We start from the raw sequence: 19,749 nt of genomic DNA, 5'->3' as shown, positions 1-19,749 counted from the left end.
AAATCCGCAGGAAAATCTGCAGGTTTCCTGCGGATTTTCTTTCGGATTTTCCTGCGGATTTTGACTTTAGGGGCTAAAAAGTTAGCTTTTTGAAATGACAAGGTTTTTTTGAAAAAATTTTTTTTACAGCGGCAAAACCAAAAAAGACCTATATGGCAGGGGGGTAAAATGATATTAACCAAAAAGAATTATAGGATATTTCATCTTACTATGACACCTTGTATTATTTAGTTCTTTTATATATTACATGACTGCTTTTTTTAGTAAATTAAAATCAAACGACATGTTGTATCATGTATGGCTGAGATGGGATAATCTAGGCCATTCAAATAAACAGACGCTGCCAAATCGTTTATTTCTTTCTAGAACCATCCGCCATATCTCTCCATAAACCCTTCTCTCGCTTTCCACTCTCCAAAGGGTTTTTTCATTTCCAATTACCACTCAACAGATAACGTTAACAATAATGGCTCCTGTGCTTAGCAGAAGCATGGCAACCGCCTCCCTCGCCACCCTCCCTTCCTCCTCCTTTACTCTCTCCAGATCTTCTCCCTCTCTCAGAACCGCTTTTCTCCCCCCTCTACCTCCCAGGAAGTGTTCTTCTTCCAACGCAACCGCGTTGAAGTGTAAGCACCATGATAGAAGACGAAACGGCAGACTCTCCGTGCGTTGCGAGGCTGCTGTTGCTGAGCCAGAAGAGGCCACCGGTGAGAAGTTTGAGTACCAAGCCGAGGTGGGTTTTGAGTTCTCAAGTGATTTATTAGCTTATGTACTTTTTAGTCCTTATGGGTCGCGGTTTTTGGGTTGTTAGTTGGTTAAAGTTTCATTTTTAGTCAATTGTTCAAATTTCTACAAATGAAAGGGTTATTCTATAAAGCTTTGGTGATTTTTGCTTGGGAATTCAATGAAAGTTTGTTTTTTTTTTCTTCCAGGTGAGCCGGTTGATGGATTTGATTGTTCACAGTCTTTATAGTCATAAGGAAGTTTTTCTTCGAGAACTTGTGAGGTAATTTGAAATTTTACAACCTAATCCATTTCATTCTTACACTGATTTGAAGAATGTTATGGTTGACTTAATTGTTTACTGCTTTTAGTTTATGAATTCTCTGTCTTTGTTGTGTGGAACTTCATTTGTGTTTGTTTGTTACTCTTGTTTATTTCCTCTCTATCTAGCATCCACGGGCACTTGTGATTGCTGTTTAATTTGTTATTTTTTTCAAATTATTACCAAAGTCGCAGTGTCAGTGTTGTGTTTGAAGTGTCTGTGCTTCATAGTTTCCTCTTTGACTTTGTCTCTTCCGTATTTGACTTTTGCACCAATGTTTCACTATAATTACATGTGTGTGCAGTGCAATGCAGCATTTTGATTCTGTTTTATTGTTTTTTTTTCTTCTTCTTGAGTTCAGCAATGCTAGTGATGCTTTGGACAAGTTGAGGTTTTTAAGTGTGACAGAGCCATCTTTGCTTGGAGAGGCTGGTGAACTAGAGATACGCATCAAGGCTGATCCGGATAATGGAACTATTACTATAACGTATGTGTGTTTATTCTTGTGGTTTCTATTTTGCTTTATTTTTCTGGGATCGTGTAAGGTTAATTTAACTGTGATTTCGCAGAGATACTGGTATTGGAATGACCAAAGAAGAGCTCATTGATTGTCTAGGAACTATTGCACAGAGTGGTACCTCAAAGTTTTTGAAGGCTCTTAAGGTAATTTGGTGTTGATGAGAAAGGTCATTCTGTATGGTACTTTGATGATTCAAATCTTTAACACTGTTTTGATTTTTCTCCCATTTGTTCAGGAAAACAAGGATCTAGGAGCAGATAATGGTTTGATTGGTCAATTTGGTGTTGGATTCTACTCTGCATTTCTTGTTGCTGATAAGGTATGGCGTGGATTTCACAAGTGTTTTTCACTATGGTTGATTTTTCTGATTTCAATACTAAATTTTATTGTTATTGATTTGGTATATATATGAAACTGTCAATGGCATTCAGGTTGTTGTTTCTACAAAGAGCCCTAGATCAGATAAGCAATATGTATGGGAAGCTGTAGCTGACAGCAGCTCTTATGTGATAAAGGAAGAAACTGATCCAGAAAAGCTTCTGCGCCGTGGTACACAGATTACACTTCACTTAAGAGTGAGTGATATTTTTTTTTATTTTTTCATTTTTCTAGTAGACAGTTTCTGTGTAATTTAAGATTACTATCATCTCAAATTCATGTGTTAGATATGGTGTTAAATTACTCAATCACTCAAATTCTTGGTTTATTGGCCCAGTGAATGATAATTGATAAGAATGCATTTTCAAATGTTATATTTAGTTATATATAAGTTATTATATTCATTAGTTGTTGAACCTTTTTTATTTTGTTGCTGTCCAGCCGGATGACAAGTATGAATTCTCAGAGCCAACCAAAATTCAGAGTTTGGTGAAGAATTATTCGCAGTTTGTTTCCTTCCCCATCTATACATGGCAAGAAAAATCTAGAACTGTGGAGGTAAGAAACTTTCTTGTTACAGATTCCTGTCACGCTATTGGTTGGGATAATTATTTTGCTAATTTTTGCATGTGCTAGTCGTCGTAACAACGCGCACACGCACACATCTATATCAGTATTAAAAGTATGAATACATACACACACACACACACATCAATATAGATATTAAAAATACAAAAACCTAAGCCACTTATCATAAAAATAATGAAGTTCACAAAAAAGTACTAAAAACTTAAAACAACTAAATCCTCACAAGAAAACATTCCAAGCCTAAAGGCTAGACCAAATCATGAATGTGCCAATTATATCAATATTTTTTGTGTAATTTACTTGTGAATGGGTGCACTTCCCTGTAATTTTCCGTCCAGATGTATATGATGTTTAATAGCAAAAGGTGTTCTTTTAGAAATTTGTTTCCAACTTTAATGTGAGCATGCTTTTTCCCTTCTTATATACAACCTTTACGTATGATGAAGGAATGGCACTTGAATCATCTCTTAGTTGTTACCATTAATTAATTTGAAAATTACCAGGTGGAAGAGGAAGAAGAACCTAAAGAAGGGGAAGAACCAAAAGCAGAGGTAGCTAGTGTGGTATTTCTGGATATCAGTGTTGAACTTTCTTTTTTCAACTGTTACTAATACCAAATCTATTTTTTTTTGTTGCTGTTTTATCAGGGTGATGCAAAGAAGACAAAAAAGACAAAAACTGAGAAGTATTGGGACTGGGAGTTAGGCAACGAGACAAAGCCAATATGGGTGAGTTTGAGCTATATTATTGGAGTGTCAACACGCACTTTTCGACTATGCCTAAAATTAATTTTTAGTGCCTCTATGATTGACCCACTTTTGCCACTCAATTGTAGATGCGTAATTCAAAGGATACTCAGAAGGAAGAGTATGATGAGTTTTACAAGAAGGCTTTTAATGAATTCTTAGAACCACTTGCATATACTCACTTCACTACTGAGGTAAGTTGATAACTTTCGCACTTAGTGAAAGATCATATCCCCTGGGTGTTGGTCAATTTGACTGAGTTTCAAATTATGCAGGGTGAGGTTGAGTTCAGAAGCATTCTATATATTCCTAGTATGGGACCTCTCAACAATGAGGAAGTAGTGAACCCTAAAACAAAGAACATACGTCTGTATGTTAAGCGCGTGTTCATCTCAGATGATTTTGATGGTGAACTGGTGAGTTTACTGCGAGCTTCAAAGTGGAATTTAGTCATATATTATGTCAAATCACAAGTCATTTGTTTGCATCTGCATGTTTAAAACATTTGCAAAATGTAAGTTAAGTCATGTTTATGCTTAGATGCTTCTTGCATACACCGAAAAAAGATGAGCAAGAAGCATTGTAGAGCACAAACAAGACATAAGTTAGCACACGTGTTCTCCAATGTTATGCTTCTATTCATTGTTCAGTCGGCCTTTGCTTTAATTTTTCTGTTATTTTGCAGTTTCCGCGTTATCTGAGCTTTGTGAAGGGTGTGGTTGATTCAAATGACCTTCCTTTGAATGTTTCCAGAGAGATCCTTCAAGAAAGCAGAATTGTAAGAAAACTACATATCTTATCCTGATAATATGACCGACTTTTCATGTGATGAATATGAATGAAAGATATGCCTGTTTTAGGAATCATATATGCATTTTCCTTTTTCTTTCGCAATATTTGGTGCTGATATTGTAATTTCAGGTAAGGATAATGAGAAAGAGACTTGTCAGGAAGACTTTTGATATGATTCAAGACCTTTCAGAAAGGGAAAATAAGGAGGTTGGTATCAACCACTCAGTTTCTCTATTTTTTCAACCTGTATCGAGTGTCTTTATGGACTAAATATATAATCTACCGCGTTTTCAGGATTACAAGAAATTCTGGGAGAACTTTGGTAGGTTTATTAAATTGGGATGCATTGAGGACAGTGGAAATCATAAGCGCATAACACCACTTTTGAGGTTTTACACTTCCAAAAGTGAAGAGGAACTTAAAAGCCTAGATGAGTATGTTGAAAACATGGGTGAAAACCAAAAGGCCATCTATTATCTAGCAACTGACAGCTTGAAAAGTGCAAAGACTGCTCCATTTTTAGAGAAATTGGTTCAGAAAGATATTGAGGTATTTTCAGTCATAAATATATTGTTTATGTACTTATATGTCTTACTAGAATGCATACTTTACATGTTAATTTTACTCATGTACTTGTCTGTTTATTATTATTATAGGTTCTTTATTTGGTTGATCCAATTGACGAGGTTGCTATTCAGAACCTACAGACATACAAAGAAAAGAAATTTGTTGATATCAGCAAGGAAGATTTGGAACTGGGTTTGTATTATTTTTCTACCTTGCTTACAAATGCTTAAATACTAGGAGTATTTGCTAATTGCTAATTGGGATTCAAATGTGGTTATCACCCTATTTTCTTATATTAGGTGATGAAGATGAAGTCAAAGACAGGGAAATCAAGCAAGAATACACTCTACTTTGTGATTGGATAAAACAACAGCTCGGTGACAACGTGGCAAAGGTTCAAGTCTCTAATCGTTTAAGTTCATCTCCTTGTGTGCTTGTATCTGGCAAGTTTGGTTGGTCCGCAAATATGGAAAGGTTAGTCATGTTCTTTAAAAACCATGCTATGTCACAAGAACTTTATCATTCTAGTTGTATAAGGCTTACACATCCGCGATTTCTGTTTTTCAGATTAATGAAGGCACAGGCTCTTGGAGACCAGGCAAGTTTGGAGTTTATGAGAGGGAGGAGAATATTGGAGATTAATCCAGATCACCCCATTATCAAAGATTTAAGTGTAAGTTATCATTATTAGTTTGGATTTATTGATCATTTTGCTACGCTCATTATTTATCTCTAGCGTTCACAATAATGCATGGCGGTAACATTACTTGTGACTTTGACCCTATTTAATGATTTTTGTTTTTCTTTTAGGCTGCCTGCAAAAATGCCCCTGACAGCAATGAAGCTAAGACAGCCGTAGACCTCTTATACGATACAGCGCTAATTTCCAGTGGATTCTCTGTAAGTAGAAAATGGAGATTTAGTTTTTCTTCACTTAAGAACGTAAGTAATATATAATAACTACTACTGATGGAGTTTCTTAATTATGCAGCCGGAGAGCCCCGCCGAGTTGGGAAATAAAATTTATGGAATGATGGCGTTGGCGTTGGGAGGAAGATGGGGCAGAACAGAAGAGGAGGGAGATGCACCAGCTGAGGCTGCTGGTTCAAATGAAAGTGAAGGCACAGAGACTGAGGTTTTTGAACCATCTGAAGTTATAGATGAAACCGATCCCTGGAAAACAGATTAAGTGTCTTACCCCTCTCAGTTAAATTAGTTATAAGTTTTGGCAATATAGTGGTTGAGTGATGCATACTGAGGCAATAGGAATGGGAGAGGCCATGATTCTTCATATGATTTTAGTGCTGAAAGAAAACTTGTAATATCATGTATGTCATAAAGGAGTTACTCCTAGGGGCCCTTTCCCTATAAAATTATGATCCAGTGTCTGATTAGCTTAGAACATTTTTGTTACTTGATGTGGTATTCTATCATTCTTTAAGGGGTAGAATGTTTGATTGAAATGTGATAAATTTTAGAAGTATTTTATGCAGTTGTGCTTGCTGATTTTAATTACTTTATATGAAATAATGGGTTGTTACAACACAGGGTTACTTATGTATTTTGGATCGAGGGACATATAATATCTTTTAGGGAAATGCACTGGTTAAGTGATTAAAGTGGTAAGTTTTTTAGAAATGCGTGCATTCAATGCAATGAAAATTCATTGGAAATTGAAATCATGACTTTTATAAATTGTGATTTTATAGTGACAATAATATGGTCTATATATATTTTCCCGCCTTTACTTATCATTTATTTCTCCTGAAGTAAAATCCTATTAAATCTTTTCATTTTTAACTAGTGATCGTCCGTATTAATTAACTCATTGTGGATATGAAAAAAAAGTGAGGAAATATGTTATAGTTTCTATTTTCTATATTCCTCGTTTAAACTAACTGACTTTCTATAGATTAAAGTATTTTGGTAATTCATTATAGAACAATTTTTTTATATAGATTAGTTATTTTGGTAAGGAAAGAATTAACGATAGCAATGTCTACCCTCTGATTTGTATTGACAATAGTTTAGATAACCAAGTGACAGCTATTTTTTAACAATGGTTTGAAATTGTATTTTTCTCATGGTTAGACATGGCAATAAAACCCAGACCCACGGGTACTCACCCGAACCCGCCCCAAAGTTGACGGGGAAAATCCGCTTTGACTGGGTTTGGGTTCGAGTTTGGGTTTTTCTCGATTAGAAAACATGGGGATGGGTCGGGTAATGAGGACACTAGTACCCACCCCGAACCCGTCCCGTTTATTTCAATATGTACATTATTATTTATATTTCATAATTTATATTATTAAATATGTGGCTAATGTTTTAATAATTTGATTTGTATTTATTATTTTGAATATTTGAAATATATGTATGAAATTTTTTGAGATTGTTTTATTTTGTTATTTATAAGTTTGATTTTTGAAAAAGTAAATATTTTTATTAAAAAAATTGATTTTACGAAATACATGGTGGCGGGGCGGGGATACCCGAACCCAACCCGAACCCGTTAAGGACGGGTTTGAGTTTTAATTCCCCATCCCCGTTTGGGTTTGAAGCGGGTAACGGGGATTGATTGAGGATTCGGGTTTGAGTTTGGGGGAGGTAAAAACCGTTCCCAACCCGCCCCGTTGCCATGCCTACTCATGGTGACACTCTCTAGTGCTATTTTACTCTCGATTTAAAATGGAAGTAGAATTTTTTTCCAATATTTACATCATTAGCATCTTGCAATTGGTGGCATCTACCTTTAGACCAGTGGGAGAAACCAATGTCTTGTAACCCAATGTTCAAGTACAATCGACAATTCTCAGGTACAAAAAACAGCAGAGTTTGGCCGGCAAACAAAAACAACTTTAAGGGACAACTTATACATATATATACATATGGTGAATGATACTTTTGCCTAAACAACAAATTCTAGAGAGAAATTATGGCTTCATTTTCAGTGGAAGAATTCATAGGAAATGGGGTTTTAAAGGAACTGCTTCAAAAACTATTGGAAGAAGGTTGGGATGATGTACCAACACTGAAGATTATGGGTACAGAAGACATGGAATTAATATACATGACACAAAAGCAAAAGGTTGGTCATAGTTATCAATATCATATTTTATATTTTACCTAAAACTATATTCTTCTAAAACTGTTTTTCCTTTAACACCATAGGAAGTACTTGGAATGAGATGTTACCTACATGATAAAGGACTGATGCAATATGCAGATAAGATGGAGGAAAGTGGCGAAAATCTGCTGGAGCTTCTCAAACTAAGCACTAATGATCTTGTTTCCAAGTTCGAAATGAAAAGAGGCCACGTTGCCCGATTCATTAACAAAACACGACGCGATGATTCTCTTAAACTACAAAAACTTCCTCTAAGAAGAAGAACAAGCATAGTAATTCATGGAGACGATAGCATCATCCCGAAGAGTAATGGATCGAATTATACGTCAAGTAACAGTAGTACTACAAGATCGAATACGAGAAGTAATGCAGGTTCGGATGAGCAATCAATGATTAATGATATGAAGATTAAAGACGGATATGTTTTTAAAGGGATTGTAGCTTCTGAACCAGCTGAGCCTAGAGCATGTGGTTGTCTCAAACCACCTCAAGTTAGTGACCAAGTTGCTAATTATTGTGCTGTTGAGAATATTTCAGTTCAGAAATTAACTCCCGAGTATAAGATTGGTATGGAACCATTGTTAAAATTTAAAACTCCACCATTGAAGGCTTCTGAACTTTGGCGAAATAAACCGGCTGTTTTCTTGTGTCTTCGACGACCAGGGTACGCCTTTTCTTAACGACGAATGTTAGTATTGTTAGTAATAGTATTATGTTGGGATGAAGATCAAACTATTATGTAAACTTTTTCTTTTAGGTGCATCATGTGTAGAGCTGAGGCACACCAGCTTTATTTGAGAAAACCAATATTTGATTCACTTGGTGTTCAACTGTTCGTAGTTCTTCATGAGGACATAGAATCAGAGGTAATAAAAATCATTCTTCATTCCATTCATGTATTGTATCATTCTTCATAGGTTTGAACTATATATTATCATTGTAAAACAGGTAAAAGATTTCTGGCCTAGATACTGGGGAGGAGTGGTAGTTCTTGATCGTAGCAGGGAGTTCTATAAAGCTCTTGGTGGTGGAAAACTACTTAAAGAGAATTTTATATCAGGGTTTTTGCTGAATCCGAGAGCACTTTCGAATTACAAGCGATCGAAAAGTATGAACATTGAGTATAATTTTAAAGGTGAAGGTGAAATAAAGGGAGGACTGTTTATTATAGGGAGTGGAAAGAGTGGCATTGCTTATCAGTTTATAGAGAGAAACTTTGGAGATTGGGCACCATTAGCTGAAGTCATTGAAATATGTACTCAAATGCAGAAGGTAACAAGAGGGTGAAAGGGAGTTTATGCTACATTGAAAAGTTTCAAGCAATTGAATATATTGGAGCTTGACATGCATTTATTTATTTACTAAAATTAAACTGCTTGCTTCTAGTTCCATCACTGGAGCAACTAGGATACAATTTTATCAATAATGTTTTTTTTCTTGATTTTGTGCAATGTTTTTCAACTTTAATTTTACAAGAAATATGTGATTGAATGTTACTTAAAGATAATGTAAAGTGCATAATTTTAGAGGCATAAAGATCAACAACACATAAGAATTATACTAGGTCTTCTTATCAATCAATGATACATCTAGTCCCTCTACTTCTTAGAGGATTTTGTCCTATATTTAGATCTGGGTACAAGTTTCACACCAAGACTTCTTTACAACCTTCTAACACATACACAAATACCAAACTTTATGGTAGACTTTGAATCACCTCGATTCAAAGAATCTTTTCACAATCACCAAACACTAGGATGATCCTCACAAAATTCAGAAAATACATCACTTACTATTTACAAATACTTTTCACCAACACACAATGATGAAAAACACAAGCACTCAAACTGTTATTGAGAAATGAAAATATGTTAAATCCAATATTTGGATTATAGACTTTATCTTCTCAATATCACAATTCAAAGTATATCATTCAACGTCTCAGAATCTATTTTGATATAAGAAACTTTTTTTAGTTTATGAAAGTTCACATAGTTTCAAACCATTTGAAAAATGAAGAACATTTACAAGTGATATTTGATTCTTATTAATTTGATTTTGAAAGTTAGTAATTAGTTTTTTATTTTATGATGCTTTATATGTAATTAAGAAAAATGGTTCTTTAAGGGTATGCATAGATTTTCGTGATTTAGATGCAGCAACTCCTAAGGATGAGTATCCAATGCCTGTGGCAGAAATGGTAGTTGATTCAACTGCAAGATTTGAGTATCTTAGTATGTTAGATGGATACTCTAGATATAACCAGATTTTCATTGCTGAGGAAGATGTGTCCAAAACAGCTTTTCGATGCCCTGGGGCAACAGGCACCTACGAATGGGTAGTTATGCCTTTTGGCCTAAAGAATGCTGGAGCAACGTACCAAAGGGAAATGAATTCAATATTTCATGATTATATAGAAACCTTTATGCAGGTGTACATAAATGACATTGTGATAAAGTCTATATCAGACGAAGCTCATCTAAATCATCTTCGCCAATCATTTGAAAGAATGTGAAAGTATGGCTTGAAGATGAACCCTCTTAAATGCACCTTCTTTGTGCAGGCTGGAGATTTCCTAGGCTTTGTGGTCCATAAAAAGGGGATAGAAATCAACCAAAACAAGACAAAGGCCATCATGGAAACAAAAGCACCATCAACAAAAAAGGAGTTGCAGTCACTATTAGGAAAGATAAACTTTCTGAGAAGATTCATCTCCAATTTAAGTGGTCGAACTCAAGCTTTTTCTCCCCTCTTTTGCCTGAAACAAGGAAAGTTTGAGTGGAATAAACAACATCAAGAAGCCTTCGAAAAGATTAAGCAGTATTTGATGCATCCACCCATTGTGTCACCCCTTAATGCGAAAAAACCTATGAGATTGTATATATCAGCCTCTGACACTACCATAGGAAGTATGTTAGCACAAGAGGATGAAGATGGCGTCGAAAGAGCCATTTATTATTTAAGTAGAGTATTAAATGATGTAGAGACAAGATACACTGCTATAGAAAAGCTTTTCCTCTGTTTGTATTTCTCATGTAAAAAACTTAAATATTATATAAAACCTGTTGATGTTTATGTTTCTTTATATTTCGATGTTATTAAACATATGTTGTCAAAGCCAATATCACACAGTCGAATTGACAAGTGGGCTTTAGCCCTTACTAAGTACTCCTTAGCCTTCTTGCCCTGAAAAGCAATGAAGGGTCAAGTAGTGTCAGATTTCATTGTGGACCACGTAGTGGTCGAAAACCATCAACACATTGTTGAATTAAAACCTTGGAAATTGTTCTTTGATGGTTCCACAAACAAAGATGGTAGTGGAGTTGGAGTTCTGATAATTTCTCCTGAAGGAATTCCAATAAAACTCAAGTATAGAATCAAAGGCCTTCTATGTTCAAACAACGAGGCAGAATATGAAGCCTTGCTTGCAGGACTTAAAGCTTTGTTGGAACTGGGGGCAACCAGAGTCGAAATTAAAGGGGACTCTGAATTGGTAATAAAACAATTAACGAAGGAGTACAAAGGCATAAAGGAGAATCTGATTATGTACTTTGTTATGGCAAATAGGTTACTTAATTTTTTTGAATATGTGGATATAAAACATGTCCCCAGAATAAAAAATCAAGAGGCAATGATCTGGCACAAATAGCATAAGGATATAAAGTGTCGAAAGAAAGATTGGAAGAGTTGGTCGAAGTCAGAGGGAAAACAATGGCTACCAGATTATCTCCTACATATTTGGAGACTACATAGTTAGGCTTTGCTAGCCAAGAAGAGTTTGAAGTATTAACTGTTGACACTCTAATAGATACAGATTGGAGGAGTCCAATTATCAATTATCTTAGAGACCCTTCGACAAACACAGAAAGGAAAATTAAGCATAGAGCATTGTCTTATTTCTTAATGGGAAGTGTATTCAAGATAACCCCTGAGGGAATCTTATTGAAATGCTTAGAAGAAAGTGAAGCATATTTAGCCCTATCTAGTGTCCATAGTGGAGCCTGTGGGGCCCATCAAGCAGGCCACAAGATGAAATGGTTGCTATTTCGTTATGGAATGTATTGGTCCACTATGTTGAAATATTGTATAGAGTTTGCTAAAGGATGTCAAGAATGTCAGATGCATGCAAGTGTCTAACATACTCTTGCAAGCAAACTTCATTCAATTATCAAGCCATGGCCTTTCAGAGGTTGGGCATTGGACTTAATTGAAGATATTCGACCTACTTCATCCAAAGGCCAAAGATACATCCCGGTAGGGATAGATTACTTTACAAAGTAGGTTGAAGTCATACCTTTAGTAAATGTAGATCAAGAGATTGTTATCAAATTTATTCAGAAACAACTACTCTATAGATTTGGAATCCTAGAAAGTATAACAACATACCAGGGATCAGTCTTTACTGGTCGAAAGATGCAGGAATTTGCAAAAAAAAATAGGTTTCGAACTGCTAACGTCTACACCTTATTATGCTCAAGAAAACGGTCAGGTCGAAGCAGCCAATAAGGTGATAATTGGCCTTATAAAGAAACATGTGGGGGAAAAGCCAAAGAATTGGCATAAAACTCTAGATCAAGCACTTTGGGCTTGTCGAACGTCACCTAAGGAAGCAACTAATACTACACCTTTCCAACTTACGTTTGGACATGATGCGGTGTTGTCAGTCGAAATATACTTGCAATCAGTTAGAATTCAAAAGCAAGAGGAAATTTCTCCAAATCTTTATTGGGAAATGATGATGAATGAATTGGTAGATTTAGACGAAGAAAGATTGCGCGCTTTAGAAATGTTAAGAAGACAAAAAGAAAGGGTGGCCAGAGCATACAATAAAAAGGTCAAAGGTAAAGCTTTTATTATCAATGATTTGGTTTGGAAAGTTATTTTGCCTATAGATCAAAAAAATCAAGCTTTAGGTAAATGGTCCCCACATTGAGAAGGGCCTTTTCGAATCCTAAAGTATTTTCAAATAATGCTTATGAGATAAAAGAGTTAGCAGAAGATCGAACGATCCTAAAAGTAAATGGGAAGTACTTAAAGAAGTACAAACCATTCTTACAGGAAATCAGAATATTGACGAAATAACAATAAAAGAGATCATGCATAGCCAAAATGGTACAGGAATAAAATTAAAGGATGCCAAAATGGCTTTGTCTTGAGTACTTGAAACATAAATAAAATACATCAAAGAAGAATTACACATTAAAATTAAAAAGGCATGGTAGTCTTCATCCTGTCATACTTGATCTTCGCCAAACTGAGTTTGTAATGGACATCAGCCTGTATGCCTTTGAGGCGAGAAATTTCTTCATTCATAGTCGCAGCCTTTTCGAGATGCGCTACACTTTCTTTCACCAGGGCATCAGCCTCAGTAGTATCCAATCTTGTGATAGATGCTTTCTTTGTTTTGGCCTCAACAATCTTCTTCTGCAGATCTAGGGTGTGAGATTCCCAGAGCTTGATCGAAGTTGTGTAAGTATCATACTCTGTATGGGCTTTCTTCCTTGAGTGCGCCAAGTCTTCATATGCTTTGTAAGTAGTGAGAGCGTTATCAAATTCGACAGTCTGTGCCTTTTCTGCAGCTTAAAGCTTCGATTTGGCATCCACCTATATTAAAGTTTTGGATATCAATCAAAGCCTCACCTATATTAGTGGGGCATGCAGTAATGTTGATTCGACTGATCTGCTTTTTTATCCCAAAAGAAGTAGTAAGGTCTTTCTTCAGGACTTCGAACAAGTCAACTTCGAAGACAACCGTCTTCACTTGTTGGAGAAGATCATTATAGGAGGCTTCGTTTGCACTAACACCTGACTGGGTAGAAGTTCTAGAAAAGCTTTTTTTAGAAGAAGACTCCTTTAGAGCAATCATCAGTTTGGCATATTTAAGAGGATCACTTGCTTTGAGGGCAACCTTTTCTTCTTCAGTAAGGGGTGTGACTGGTGCCTGGACGGAGATTGGTCGAACGTTTGCTGGATCATGGTTTGATTTTTCAGTTGCATCAAGCTTCGATTCCTTATTTTCAGGACTTTGTTCTGTCTCCTCATCCATATCCTCATCATCAAAATACTTCTCAATATTATCTGAATATTGCTCATCATCTTCGACATAGTCTTCAAAGAATTGAGTCTTTTTTGGAGGATAATTTCTAAGATCATCTTCAGTTTCTTTACCTTCCTCCATTGCTTCCTCGCCAGCTTTTGCAGACTTTTTTGGAGCATCTTCGCCGGGAGAGGAATTTTCGCAGAAGAGTCAGGAGGAGTGTTTGGTTTATCCTACAAAAAATGGAAAAACATTAGATTGAGAATCGAAATCATTTAGAAGGAAATTAATTATTAAGCGAAAATTATACATTGTGATCATCAGGATTAGAAGCATTGCTTCCAATATGCTCTAGAATCACAATCCCAGAGGGTTGAGGCCCATCATCCTTTCGAGAAGGGGGGAATTTTTTCTCTTGAATGTCCTTTTGATTGGTGGCTTGATACGAGGCATCTGTCGATGCCTTATTTTTCTTTTTCTTCTTGGTTTTGAGGGGAGTAAGAGGAACTCCTGTATCATCATCTTCAATGACTATTGCTGCATCTCCATCAAGGGCCTTTCGTTTCTTAGGTGTAGCAAGAGGTAAGCCATTATCCTGGAAAATGAACATATTATAGTTAGAAGAAGATTTGGAAGATAAAAATAATAGAGTGGTTTAATACCTTTGAACCCTTCGCCACTTTCTTTGGAGAAACACCCTTTGCAAAAGGAGCCCCATGGCTAGAAGAGGTTGTTGGTTTTGATGCAGTAGTCGAAGTAGTCTTCTCCTTCTTAACTGCTTTTCTTTCAATAGCTGAAAGGAAACACATGCAAAGTTAGTTAAAGAGTTGTGTTTTAAGAAAGAAAAATAAGTAAAACCAGGAATTCCTTCGACTCCACACCTTCACATGTCGGAGATACAATTCTCACTGCAGACATGTCATAGTGGAGGAAACCTTTGAAACTGTCCTGAGTATGCTTAGTCGAAATTACCCTCTTGACACGTTTTTGGGATTCATTTTTTAATTCGTTAAAAATATTTCCACAAGTTAACCAATCTGGGTAAGGTGGAGAAAATGCCAAGGCAAAATCAGCACTAGGCAGCTTTGGAAACTTGGGTGGTTGAAGTTCGAAAGTTAGATCATACATGAGTTCAGGTTTTACAGATCGAGGAATTTTTAATTTTGGAAGTGATTTAGTAAATTTTTCTCTTAAAGTATGTGCTGCTTCTTGAACCGTTCGACTAAGCTGGGTAGGATCATAGATAGTTTCAAATTAATCCTGGAACGCTTTGATTTCTTCGCAATGTGTTGTCTTACCTTTGTACACATTTTCCTGCACAAGTGAGAAGGCTTTCGTTAGATGATCATTGATTTGAGTAGTGTCGAACATGTTGTTCGAATATAAGTCCGTCTACCAGGTATAAAAACCATTGGTTGTGTAGAAAGCAGGTTGAAAAGGAATAAGATTAAATTCAACAAAAGATGCATGGTATTCTCGGTGTTTTGCAATATCTCGAACAACATAATCTACTCCTGCAAAGCAAATCTCTCGCTTTTGAGTAAAAAGAGGTTCAGGGATAAGTTGGTATAACCTAAATTGTTGAGAGACAAAGTTAGGTTGATAAGCCAACAGGCAAACATAACTCTTCACCGGTAAGATCCTGGAAACCATCAATCTGGGTAAAAGGAGTGCACGCCATATGTCTTCGACCTTAGTGTTTGCATCCTTTACAGAATTCTCAATTGATGAAGTGAACCAGGTTGGACCACGAGTCCGACTGGCGAAAGAGGCCATAGAAGAGGTGAAGTTGTGACGCTTTGAAAATGTCAGTTTATATTTAGTGAGACAAGTCTGAAGATTCTCCATATCATCATTGGGATTCAGTTATAGAAGTCTAATCCCTTCGATGCTCAGCTTGGCTATCTCAGGATCTTTTTCATTGATAGTGCCAAAGGTTCGAAGGGAAGGCTCAAATGTGGCATTCAACCATAATTGAAGGAGCCAATAGGGTCCAGACAAGAGTAAGTTGGTACCAGCTTCATACTCCTTGAGTTTGGTGGTGGCAGAACCTAGACTTTCATACAGGCTAGCTAGAAGTAGTTCACTTATGCAGACCTTTCGACCAGCGTGTAACTGATTGGCTAAAGTCAGAAATCTCCTAGCTACTTGCAAAGACTTATAGCAAAAAATGAATTTTGATAGCCATAGAGCTAAGAAAGCTATGTGTTCAACATCAAAAACATCCTCCCCTTCGACATGGTAGAGGTTAATGTAAGCACCAAAGGAAGCATTTTTGACATTAAAGTCAATAGTGTTATCAGAGTTAAGGTAGGGATCAAAGGTTTCCCCAGTGGGAGAAAGTCCAGTTATTGCAGCTATGTCAAAGAAGGTTGGGGTTATCATCCCACAAGGAAGATGGAAGGTATTATTAGTGCTATCCCTGAAATAAAGGGATGATAGCAACAAATGTTGTCAATAACTAAAGCCTAGTTTCGACATTTGAATTAAGTCGAAAATCCCTAAATCCTTCCAGGTTGGGCTTTTCTTCTTTTCGACTTTAGTAAGCCAGGATAAGTAAGATTTGTCCAAATTTGGACATGATCGAAAGAGCCTAAAGTTTTCAGTGATATAATCCAATTGAAAGACTTTTCTCTCTACTTGGGGTTTCAAGTTACCTTCAACATTTTTATCCTTAGAGGATTTACTAGGTTTCTTAACTGAATCTTCAAGATTTTCTTTATGGGGATCAATTTTGTTCGCTATAGGTTTTGTGACATGATAAGTTGGGAAAAATTCTACATACTTCTCTAAATGTCCTGCAGCAATTAAAGGTCCTAAGAATCCTAGGGTTTTTCCAGAAAGTAGAGAGGGGATTAGTACATGGGAAGCATAAATTGCTTTTTGTTCTTGAGTGAGTTTAGGAGGCGTTATGAACTCCTGATTCCCAGAAGTAATGAGCTTGCTGGTTGGAACATTTTGAGAAGACGAGTCTTTAGAAGTTCCTCTGCTCTTGGATTTCTTCTGTTTGTTTGGTGACATTGTTGCAGAAGCTGAAACTTTAATGAAGTTTTGTGAAGAAAATGAGGAGTGTGAATGAAGAAGAAAGAGTTTTTCTGGGTTGTTGTTGAAAAAGAGAATTGGAAAAAATGAAGAAAAGGGTTTTTATAGTGGAGTGAAGGCAAGGGCAGTTACACCTCACCAGAGTAGTGAGACACGTGTTTGGATCCTGAAAGAGAAGATATGGAGATTGTCAATCAAATCACCTTGGAAGTTGATACTCATGATGAGTAACTGCTGCATGCAGGTCTTGAATAGACGTTTTCAAAAAGCAAATCACAATTTCTTATGACGTCATGGCCTGAAGGTTATTGATAGGTCTTTGGTCGAAATTTGGTGATTACAAGACATGTCCATTTCTGCATTCATTCAAAATAAACATTTATTGGGGGCAATTTGTTAGCTGGAAATTTCGACCCTTGATCGAAGATGATTTAAAGATGTCATGTTCCAAGTAAGTTAGCATGAGAAGTGGCTTCATAAAGACTATTTCTTCTTTATATTTATCCTTGTGAGAACTTAATATGTCAAAGTAAAATATAAGATCAAGAGTCTGATTGAAATATTTTAAATACGGAGAAGTGTGCTTCGACAGATGCGTTGGATAATTTCAAAAAGCTTCGAGCGGGAAAGTTTGAAATTCAAACTTGCTTCTTTTCGCTAGAAAGACGCATGGTGTCATCAGAAGATCTTGTTATTTGAAATATCAAATGCGGCGCACATCTGTGTAGAGACTGTTAGGGTCGAATTATTATAAATAGGAGTCTTAGATGTTAAGATTTGTGTGTTTTGCATTGTATACAAGAAATCACTCAAATACTCGAAGAGAAAAGAGTCTGTTGATCATGTATGTATAGCAACACCATTGTTTTTCCTTTAAAGTTATTTACAATTTCATCAATACTAGTCTTTCGTCATTTATTTCTCTTTACTTTAAATTAGGACCTTTTACATTTCTGTCGAACCTTTACTTTTCTGCACTTTACAATTCCTGCAACCCTTTAAATTCAACCTTTACATTTTACTCAATATTTACAGTCGAAGGCTGAGTCTTTTAACTTAGATAATATTAGTTTCTCTTACCAAGAAATCTTATTCACATTAATAAGTCAGAATCATGTTCACTTATGAAGTAAACTTAGAGAAGACTAAAACATTAAGACACATGTCCTAGGATCAATCTAGTCGATCCTGTGAATTACCAAATTATAGAGTTTGAAGAACTAGCGGTTGTTTGTCAGAAATTACTGGTAAACAGATGGAAATGCAATTAAGAGTGTTAATAGACATATTATATTCTTAGTTACGTAATTGATTTCATAAAAATTTTCCGTAGCCTATCTAGATTAATTATATTTTTTATGTAATTAATACAATATACTCTAAATTTCACTATATATAATATAATCTCCGTGGTGCTATTCAAACACACAGTTTTATTAAAATATCTCTTAATCTCTCTCATTTCAATCGATATTAACTAATTAAAGGCTCTGAAAATAAATTATTCAAGAATATTCTTTTAGATCCTAAGACCATCCAAATAAGACTTCCCCTTTATCCTGCTTGAAAGGTTATTCTTGACAAAATCTTCAATAGAAATTGTTTTGAACAATGCAGGAGTTTCAGGAGTAACAAGGCTGGGTGTTGGACCTACATATCCACCCATACGAGGAAAATGAAATGCAGCAAGAGAGATCCTTTCCTTCATTGAATTTACAGTTACTCGATGTTCAATGCTCTTGTAAATTCCATTGGTTAGTACCTGCCACACAGTGTTTAAAATATTAATCAACAACAAATCTCTTAAAATGTTGATAGTAAATTTTAATTCATTAGGTGTGTTTAGTTACCTCCAAAGCATCTCCAACATTGACAAGAAAAGCGTTGGAGAGAGGTTCGACCGGAATCCACATTCCATCTTTTTTGATCTGCAAGCCTTGTACTTGATTAACTTCAAGAAGAATTGTAATGGCAGAAGCATCAGAATGAGGATTAAGTCCAATCACATGCTCTGGTTGAGGACATGGAGGGTAGTAACCCATCCTCATTGCTTGAGATCCATCCTCAAACAAATCAAGCAATTCATTTGGTTTGATCTTCAATGCTTTTGACATAAATTCCATGATTGAGATACTCAGTTTTTTCATCTCAAGAGAATAATTCTCAAAATCATCCCTGCAATACACCAAAGTAAAATTGTTTTTCCGTGCATACAACTTACAAGACAACATTTAAAACATAAAGGAGTGAGTGAAAAGAAAAGAAAAGAACCTGAATGGTTGAGGGATAGAAGGAATTAAATGGGGATGCCTTGTGTGCAATGGAAAAGTTTTAACGAAAAACATATCTCCCCATCTTAGCTTTTCTTCTTCTAATGTAACATAAAGTTGTCCAAACCCTTGCATTTCTTCCGGTGTTTGCCAAAACTTCTTTTTCTCTTCTATTGGAATCTTGAAGAATTCTTCTATACCAGTTTTCACATTTTCTATTAGTAAAGGATCCACTCCATGATTCATTAGCTGTAATCAAGTTAAATATGTATCTTTTATTAAAAATATCTAATACATTTTTAGCACAATATAAAGATTAATCAAAAGTTGAAACCTGGAAGAAACCCCATTCTTTACATGCACGGTCTAGTTTCTCTATCTCAGTTGCATCTTCACATAACAGTTTACTTAGCTCAATGACTGGGAGTTGTGGTAAGGGTGTTGTTGTATCCGAAATAACAACAGGATCTTGATTTAGTTGAAGATATTGTTGTGGAACTTTTGAAATGTTATGCTTTACCAACTCTTGGACAGAGGGAGCCATGTTAATGGTATCACCCATTTGATGCTTGAAAGGATTTCAAGAGTGAAGAATTGAATATGTAAATGAGGTTTATAAAGAAGAGGGAATCATTAT

At 35.8% G+C, this 19,749-nt stretch overlaps 3 protein-coding genes across 3 annotated transcripts; 2 read left to right on the top strand and 1 right to left on the bottom strand.

The window, feature by feature from the left end:
* The first annotated feature begins 371 nt into the window (after positions 1 to 371).
* LOC131649950 (heat shock protein 90-5, chloroplastic) lies at positions 372 to 6,119 on the top strand. Its single transcript, XM_058919693.1, has 19 exons — positions 372 to 733; positions 933 to 1,006; positions 1,407 to 1,532; positions 1,615 to 1,708; positions 1,801 to 1,884; positions 1,997 to 2,140; positions 2,385 to 2,501; positions 3,035 to 3,082; positions 3,179 to 3,259; positions 3,367 to 3,471; positions 3,553 to 3,693; positions 3,963 to 4,055; positions 4,199 to 4,276; positions 4,364 to 4,618; positions 4,726 to 4,828; positions 4,936 to 5,110; positions 5,204 to 5,309; positions 5,447 to 5,536; positions 5,628 to 6,119. Exons 1-19 carry the CDS (start codon positions 467 to 469, stop codon positions 5,823 to 5,825), a joined length of 2,379 nt encoding a protein of 792 aa, XP_058775676.1. The 5' UTR covers positions 372 to 466; the 3' UTR covers positions 5,826 to 6,119.
* Positions 6,120 to 7,144: 1,025 nt separating this feature from the next.
* On the top strand, positions 7,145 to 9,050 carry LOC131648818 (uncharacterized). Its single transcript, XM_058918541.1, has 4 exons — positions 7,145 to 7,724; positions 7,808 to 8,427; positions 8,521 to 8,629; positions 8,712 to 9,050. Exons 1-4 carry the CDS (start codon positions 7,572 to 7,574, stop codon positions 9,048 to 9,050), a joined length of 1,221 nt encoding a protein of 406 aa, XP_058774524.1. The 5' UTR covers positions 7,145 to 7,571.
* A 9,167-nt stretch (positions 9,051 to 18,217) lies between these two features.
* LOC131646068 (protein SRG1-like) lies at positions 18,218 to 19,749 on the bottom strand. The gene is made up of 4 exons (XM_058916231.1): positions 19,447 to 19,749; positions 19,114 to 19,361; positions 18,693 to 19,017; positions 18,218 to 18,604 (listed from the first exon to the last, which is right to left on the bottom strand). The coding sequence occupies exons 1-4, from the start codon at positions 19,672 to 19,674 to the stop codon at positions 18,362 to 18,364; spliced, it is 1,044 nt and encodes a 347-aa protein (XP_058772214.1). The 5' UTR covers positions 19,675 to 19,749; the 3' UTR covers positions 18,218 to 18,361.

The sequence above is a fragment of the Vicia villosa genome, linkage group LG2, assembly GCF_029867415.1.
Source record: "Vicia villosa cultivar HV-30 ecotype Madison, WI linkage group LG2, Vvil1.0, whole genome shotgun sequence".
NCBI lineage: Eukaryota > Viridiplantae > Streptophyta > Magnoliopsida > Fabales > Fabaceae > Vicia > Vicia villosa.
This window is presented reverse-complemented; position numbering and strand designations above follow the sequence as displayed.

Excerpts from the sequence above, each read along its gene's own strand:
- LOC131649950 (XM_058919693.1), top strand. The coding sequence starts at position 467 with ATGGCTCCTGTGCTTAGCAGAAGCATGGCAACCGCCTCCCTCGCCACC. Across the intron at positions 3,083-3,178 it reads GGGAAGAACCAAAAGCAGAG|GGTGATGCAAAGAAGACAAA; the intron begins GTAGCTAGTGTG and ends CTGTTTTATCAG. Across the intron at positions 4,277-4,363 it reads CAGAAAGGGAAAATAAGGAG|GATTACAAGAAATTCTGGGA; the intron begins GTTGGTATCAAC and ends CCGCGTTTTCAG.
- LOC131648818 (XM_058918541.1), top strand. The coding sequence starts at position 7,572 with ATGGCTTCATTTTCAGTGGAAGAATTCATAGGAAATGGGGTTTTAAAG. Across the intron at positions 7,725-7,807 it reads ACATGACACAAAAGCAAAAG|GAAGTACTTGGAATGAGATG; the intron begins GTTGGTCATAGT and ends TTAACACCATAG. Across the intron at positions 8,630-8,711 it reads ATGAGGACATAGAATCAGAG|GTAAAAGATTTCTGGCCTAG; the intron begins GTAATAAAAATC and ends ATTGTAAAACAG.
- LOC131646068 (XM_058916231.1), bottom strand. The coding sequence starts at position 19,674 with ATGGGTGATACCATTAACATGGCTCCCTCTGTCCAAGAGTTGGTAAAG. Across the intron at positions 19,362-19,446 it reads AAGAATGGGGTTTCTTCCAG|CTAATGAATCATGGAGTGGA; the intron begins GTTTCAACTTTT and ends ACTTGATTACAG. Across the intron at positions 18,605-18,692 it reads ATGTTGGAGATGCTTTGGAG|GTACTAACCAATGGAATTTA; the intron begins GTAACTAAACAC and ends ACTGTGTGGCAG.